This window comes from Phoca vitulina, unplaced genomic scaffold (genome assembly GCF_004348235.1).
Source record: "Phoca vitulina isolate PV1807 unplaced genomic scaffold, GSC_HSeal_1.0 scaffold36, whole genome shotgun sequence".
In the NCBI taxonomy this organism is placed as follows: Eukaryota; Metazoa; Chordata; class Mammalia; order Carnivora; family Phocidae; genus Phoca; species Phoca vitulina.
The window spans coordinates 9,059,896-9,067,959 of NW_022589739.1; the positions used below are offsets into that span (position 1 = coordinate 9,059,896).

General features: G+C 39.3%; 1 protein-coding gene across 1 annotated transcript; it reads left to right on the top strand.

Moving 5' to 3' along the window:
• The first annotated feature begins 221 nt into the window (after positions 1-221).
• LOC116646314 (olfactory receptor 502-like) lies at positions 222-1,164 on the top strand. Its single transcript, XM_032426914.1, is given in 2 exon segments — positions 222-718; positions 720-1,164. Coding segments are annotated over 2 exon segments (942 nt in total).
• Positions 1,165-8,064: the final 6,900 nt, after the last annotated feature.

An 8,064-nucleotide genomic window follows, 5' to 3' on the forward strand; every position in this document is an offset into this window, starting at 1 on the left:
AGAATACTCATATACATAAATACATAAACATTTTACTCTAAAACTATATGTAAAATATTAAATTTTTTACTCTGAAGTAAAAAAAAAAAGTCCAAACTTAATTTGAATATTTACTTGTTTATAATAACCTCTTTGTGCATTAACGAAAATGAAGCCATCGAATTTCTAACTCCTGTAATGTTCTCACCACAGGTTCATTTGGGGAGCTGCTACATTGCCTCATGGATTCCCTGGGGGGTGGGAACCACACTGCAGGGACAGGGTTCATTTTATTGGGCCTCACTGACGACCCTGTCCTTCAAGTCATCCTCTTCATGATCATCCTCTGTGTCTACCTGGTGACCATATCTGGCAACCTTAGCACAATCATTCTGATCAGGATCTCCTCTCAGCTTCACCACCCTATGTATTTTTTTCTGAGCCACTTGGCCTTGGCTGACTTAGGCTATTCATCTTCTGTCACACCCAACATGCTTATAAACTTCCTGGTGGAGAGAAATACGATCTCGTATCTTGGATGTGCCATCCAGCTGCGTTCAGCTGTTTTCTTTGGGTCAAGTGAGTGCTTCCTGCTGGCTGCCATGGCATATGATCGCTTCATGGCAATCTACAACCCACTGCTTTATTCAACCAAAATGTGCGCGCAAGTTTGTGTTTGCCTACTCGCGGTGACTTACATAGGTGGTTTTCTCAATGCTTCCTCTTTCACTATTTGCTTCTTTTTTACTCTTCTGTGGACCAAATCAAGTCAATCATTTTTTCTGTGATTTTGCTCCTTTAGTTAAACTCTCCTGTTCTGATAGCAGTATCCCTGCAGTTGTCCCCTCATTTACGGCTGGCTCCATCATTGTGGTCATGGTGTGCATCATAGTGGTCTCCTACATCTGTATCCTCATCACCATCCTGAAGATGCACTCCACTGAGGGACGCCACAAGGCCTTCTCCACCTGCACGTCCCACCTCACAGCGGTCACTCTGTTCTATGGGACCATCACATTCATTCATGTGATGCCCAAGTCCTGCTACTCGACTGACCAGAACAAGGTGGTGTCTGTGTTTTACATGGTGGTGATCCCCATGTTGAACCCCCTCATCTACAGCCTCAGGAACAGTGAGATGAAGGGGGCTCTGAGGAGAGAGCTGGGCAGAAAAGTATTTTCTTAGTGAAGCTTGTTATTTTATAGTATTTGATAAAATAATATACCATAAATATAATAATAAAAAGGATATTGAGTGTCTGTGGTCTAAACATGTCAGTCCATAGGTCAGCCAGCATGGAGCTTTTTAGAGTAAAGTGGAGGGTGGATTTTCTGATATCAATTTGTAAATCAGAGGCTTATAGTGAGTTACCTTTAACAAAATTAATTTTAATTTAAATTATAAACACAAATTGGTTCACATGAAAACGTATCTAATCAACTGAAAATCATAACTTTTATTCATATTTTTTCAAAAGCAGTTCTCTGTATTAGCTAAGGTTATTGTACCTCCAAACCTTTAAGACTAAGTCCATTTCAACAGCAGTTTATCCTGAAATAAGCATGATAATTATTATAACTGAGTACATCCTGAGGGGAAATGACCAAGTGGAACCAGACAGCAAAATTACTGGAAACATTGTTTTGCAGTAAGGTTATCTGCTGGGGGTGGGCTCTGTGGGCCCATAAATGCTGGCCTGTGTTCTGGGTCTCTGGTTCCAGCCTAGTTGCAGGGACCTCATAAAAGAACAGGGCGAGATGCCCCTGACTAACCTGTGACTGCTTCTGTCAGGTGAGATAGGTGACTTCTCTGTGGGAGTGAGCACGACTCCTGAACTCCTCAGGGACAACTCTTGGAGTGACTTGTTCATGGGCAGACTCACATCCTGTGAAGGAAGCTGGAGGGGACTGGGATTGTGTTTTTCCCATGAAGCTTAACTTACCTTTATGTACTGACAACTACCACACTTATTTCTCTTTTCCAGTCCTCTCTTTAACGTTTTAGACAAAAATATTTTTGTCTAATGAAACTCAAGCACAGATGATCTCAAACGGAAGTATCATTTCCTACCCCAAATTGCTCCCTCCAATATTATGTATCCCAGGAAGAGGCCCCTCATTCAGTTTATGGATTCTGAACCCTGAGAGAAATGGATTTCTTTTCCCCCTTCACATTCTGCATCCAGTCACAAAATGTTATACATTCAGAGTCCAATATTTACTTCCTACTTCTTTTCATTTCATTGTCAGCACTTGTATTTTAAACTACCACCTTATACATTTATTTTACAATAGGACTCCTGTGATAGCTCATTTTATGTGTTGACTAAGCTATGGTGATCAGCTATGGTCAAACACCAGTCTTGGTGTGGCTGTGAAGGTATTTTTAGATGTAACTAACATTTAATCAGTAGGCTTTGAGTAAAGTACATTACCCTCCATAATGTGGGGGGTGCTTGTTCAATCAGTTGAAAGCCTGAAGAGAAAAGGCTGAGGTCCTCTGAAAAAGAGGGATAATGACTTTGAACTCAAGACTTCAACATCAACTCTTATGGAATTTTAAGTCTGCTGGACTGCACTGTGGATTTTGAAATTGCCAACTCCAACAATTACGTGAGCTGCTTCCTTAAAATCTCTCTCTGTATATGTATTTATATATTCATATATATTTTTTATTGGTTCTGTGTCTCTGGATAATCCTAATACAACCCTAACCAGCTTTCCTCTACCCTCTTTTATGTTCTTCCAATTCATTCTCCATACAACCATGACTTCTTTCATTAATATCTCTCAAAGAGCTTAGAAAAAAGGCAAATTTTATTTACTTAATTTTAATTCCAGTATAGTTAACATACAGTGTTATATTAGTTTCAGGTATATAATATAGTGATTCAACAATTCCATACAGCATTCAGTGCTCATCATGACAAATGCATTCCTTAATACCCATCACCTATTTCACCCATCCCTCCACCCACCTCCCTTCTGGTAACCATCAGATTGTTCTCTATAACTAAGAGTCTGTTTCATGCTTTGTCTTTTTCCCTTTGCTCATTTGTTTTGTTTCTTAAATTCCACATATGAGTGTGATCATATGGTAGTTCTCTTTCTCCATTGATTTATTTCATTTAGCATTATATTCTCTAGCTCCATTCATGTTATTGCAAATGGCAAGATTTCATTCTTTTTCATGGTGGAGTAGTATTCCATTTTATATATATATATACACACACACACACACACACACACACACACGCCACTTCTTGTTTATCCATTCATGTATCGATGGACACTTGGGCTGCTTCCATAATTTGTCTATTATAAACAATACTGCTATAAACATAGGGGTGCATGTATTCTTTTGAATTAGTGTATTTGTATTTTGGGGGTAAATACCTAGTAGTGCAATTACTGGATCATAGGGTAGTTCCATTTTTAACTGTTGAGAAACCCCCATACTGTTTTCTACAGTGGTTGCACCAGCTTGCATTCCCCTTTCTCCGCATCCTCACCAATGCTTGTTGTTTCTTGTGTTTTGATTTTAGTCATTCTGACAGCTGTGAGGTGATATCCCATTGTAGTTTTGACTTGCATTTCCCTGATGATGAGTGCTATTGAGCATCTTTTCATGTGGCTGTTGGTTATCTGGATGTCTTCTTTGGAGAAATGTCTGTTCATGTCTTCTGTCCACTTTTTAATTGGATTATTTCATTTCTGGGTATTGTTTTATAAGTTCTTTATATGTTTTGGAAACTAACCCTTTATCAGGTATGTCATTTGCAAATATCTTCTTCCATTCAGTAGGTTGCCTTTTAGTTTTGTTGATTGTTTTCTTTGCTGTGCTGAAGCTTTTTCTTTTGATGTAGTCCCAATAGTTCATTTTTGCTTTTGTTTGCCTTGCCTGAGAAGACATCTAGAAAAATATAGCTATGGGTGATGTCAGAGAAATTATTGCCTGTGCTCTCTTCTAGGATTTTTATGGTTTCAGGTCTCATATTTAGGTCTTTAACCCATTTTGAATTTATTTTTGTGTATGGTATAAGAGAGTGGTCCAGTTTCATTCTTTTGCATGTAGCTGACCAGTTTTCCCAACACCACTGTTGAAGAGACTGTCTTTTTCCCACTGGATCTTCTTTCCTGCTTTGTCGAGGATTAACCATATCCTCAAACAAACATAGTGGGTTTGTTTCTGTTTTCTGTTCTGTTCAATTGACCTATGTGTCTATTTTTGGGCCAGTACCATATTGTTTAGATTACTACAGTTTTTGTAATATAACTTGAAGCCCAGAATTGTGATAGCTCCAGCTTTGTTTTTCTTTTTCAAAATTTCTTTGGCTATCTGGAGTCTTTTGTGGTTCCATATAAATTTTAGGATTTTTTTGTTCTAGTTCTATGAAAAATGCTGTTGGTATTTTCTTAGGGATTGCTTTGGGTAGTATAGATATTTTAACATTTGTTTGTCCAACCCATGAGCATGGAATGTCTTCCCATTTCTTTGTGTTGTCTTCAATTTCTTTCATCAGTGTTTCATAGTTTTCAGAGTACAGGTCTCTCAACTGTTTAAGTTTATTCCTAGGTATCTTATTATTTTTGGTGCAATTGTAAATGGAATTGTTTTCTTAATTTCTATTTCTGTTGCTTCATTATTAGTGTATAGAGATACAATTGATTTCTGCACACTTATTTTGTATCCTATGACTTTACTGAATTCATTTATCAGTTCTAGTAGTTTTTTGATATAGTCTTTAGAGTTTTCTATATATAGTATCATGTCACCTGCTAATAGTGAAAGTTTTACTTCCTCCTTACCAATTTGGTAAGGTCTTTTATTTCTTTTTCTTGTCTGATTGCTGAGGCTAGGACTTCCAGTACTATGTTGAATAAAAATGGTGAGAGTGGACATCCTTGTCTTGTTCCTGATGTTAGGGGCAAAGCTGTCATTTTTCCCCACTGAGTATGATGTTTGCTGTGGGTTTTTCATAAATGACCTTTATTATGTTGAGGTATGTTCCCTCTAAACCTACTTTTATCATGAATGGATGTTCTACTTTGTCCAATGCTTTTTTTGCATCTATTAAGATGATCATATGGTTTTTATACTTTCTCTTACTGATGTGATGTATCATGTTGATTGATATGTGAATATTGAACTGGCCTTGCATCCTGGGAATGAATCCCACTTAATTGTGGTGAATGGTTTTTTTTTAATGGATTGTTGGATTCTGTTTGCTAGTATTTTGTTGAGGATTTTTGCATATATTTTCATCAGAGATATTGGCCTATAGTTCTCCCTTTTTGTGGTATCTTTGGTTTTGCTATCAGGGTGATACTCAACTCATGGAATGAATTTGGAACTTTTCCTTCTTCTATTTTTTGAATAGTTTGAGTAGAATAGGTATTAAACTCTTCTTTCAATGTTTGGTAACATTTGAAAAGGCAATAATTCTTAAAATTACTCACAGAGTCCTGAATACAGCCCCTGTTCTATTTCTATCTCTCGCCAGTCTTCCTTGGTCTCCAAATACCCAAACTCTAAGAATCAATCATTTGGTCTTCTTTTAAATCCTTAAACAGGTCCATAGCCTTTGCTGCCTCAGCACCCTCTCACATGCAGTGCCCCTACCTGAATTCATTACTGCCCCCCTTACCTTGGTCACACCTACTTATGCTATAGACACCAACTTGAGTGTTGTTTCCTATCTGTGAAGCCTTCTTGAGGCTCCAGAACCAATTAAGTACACCTGTAGAACTCTGCATATTTTCTTCAGTATATTCAGTGCACTTACAGACTTAATATTTGTTTTCTCCACAATGCTGAAAGCCTTCCATAGCTACCACCACGTCTTTGCTCTTTCCCCATACATGTAAATGACACACAGTAAGCAAAAATGCATATTTGAAATGAATGAATGAAAAATTAATAAGGGAATGGATGACTGAATGAGTGTTCGCTCTGGTGTGAACCACTGACTCTGCTGCCTTAGAATCCTGGCCACTGATCTGCTGAATGCTTCAGCCTGATGCAAGTGACTAAATGTTTGGGTCACATCCTGCTACAGTTGTGACAGGCTTTTGCACAAACTCATGCTCAGCACAGCTACGCCACTGCCTCCACACCGTTTCACAGATCGGCAACTAGAATCCCAGCCTTGTTTAGTAAAAGTTTTGTAATCACCCTCTGCTGAATAATGTCTCTCCCATGTATTTACATGGGTGGAGAATTAGAAGATCTAGAAATCAAATGTTAGTGAGAGGAGTATTACCAGTGGTACCAGTGTGGAGCTAACACTATGAGAGTGTTTACCACATTCCAGGTACTGTTCTCAGGGATTTACACATATTGACCTAATTAATCCTCAGAATAACCTTATGAAGTTTTTTTGTTTCTTAATCTGTATTTTACAGAGGATGTGACTGAGGCATATAAAGGTTAAGCAAAACCTCAAGGTCACAAATATCCTCTGAATATTTTGCCTTCTTTTAAGGCATATACTCTCTGACAGACTGGGGTGTGGGGCTCATCAAGACAACTTCACCACTAGAGGACTTTCATCTGTCCCAGATACATTCCTTTCCAGTCAACCCTTATTGTTCAGGGTTCAGGGGAGAGATTTCTCTGTTGGATATGTCAGGCTAACTTGGTCTAATGACCAACTTTCTGGCACAAAATAAATTAGGAGGTAGATAAATATCTCTAAATTTTTTAAAGCATAGACTTCTGGTTCCACTGAAGATGAAGTAGCTCCATTCCTCTCAGGTCCTCCCCTCTTGTTACACACACACACACACACACACACACACACACACACCCCAAACACAAAAAATCTGTTACAGATAAAACAAATAAGCATAGGAAGATTCTAAAGGTAGAAAGAAGAAGGCAGCCTCCTAGGGATTTTGGGACCTGAGGAACAACACAGCAGTGAGTCCCTGGGTTTCCTTATATCCTGGACAGCATACTACAGAAGCCTCCCATCCAGAACCACCAAGAGACACAGACAAAAAGAACCCTAAGAAAACCCAGTTTCTCTTAACCAAAGAACTGGGAAAGAGTGGCCTTAACAGAATATAAAACATTTTGGCCATACCTACCTTACTCCAGACAAATACCTATGGAAAATCATACCCGCCATCCACCCCCAGGTTTCAGTGGGGCCAAGCAGGTTGCTTATGTTCCCCCATCCACCCTCTGATTCCCTTGCCCAGGTAATGTCAGTCAGGTCCAGTGGGGAAATGAGCCTCCACTGTCACCTGGCAGCATGAGACTTAAGGAGGGATTGTGAGGTGGGGCTAATGGTACTCTGCTCACCCTGCCTCCAACCCTACTTGGGAGTACACCCACTGAGCTGAGCTTTCACCCGCACCCTGCAATGATAGGGCAGAATGAACCTGCTCTCTACTTCCCCCTTTCCTAGTGGCAGTGGAACTCAACAAGGAACTGAGCTTACTTGGGGGCAAGAAGGCATGTAGCGAGTGTCATATTATCACTAAGAAAGAGCCATCAGGGCAGAGTGGGCAGCTGGACTTCCATCTCAACCATCTGCTGGGAGCATTTTGCTAGAGTTGTGTCAGTAGCGCTCAATAGGAAGGTGAACACACACACCGACATGGTGCTTGCAGCTACACCTCAACAGGGCTGAAAAGGCATTTCATACACCCAACCTACAGAACACCCTTAAACATGCTCAGAACACTAACATTGGCCTACAATTGGGCAAAATCATCTGACACAAAGCCTATTTTATAATGAAGTGTTGACTATTTCGTAATTTATTGGATACTGTACAGAAAGTGAAAAGCAGATGGTTGTATAAGTACAGAACAGTTGTGTGTGGATCAGTTATTTACTTCCTGATTGTGTGGCTGACTGGGAGTTGTGGCTCCATGCTGCTGCCCTGCATCATGAGTGATGGGAAGAGATTCAAATTCAAAATTTGAAGTATGGTTTCTACTAAATGCATATAGCTTTCACATCAATGTAAAGGCAAAAAATCACAAGTCAAAACCATCATAAGTGAGGGACTGTCTGTGCTAAAAGAAAAGAATTGTCAAATGTAAATTTACGACTGGCAAAATGTCGCCTTCA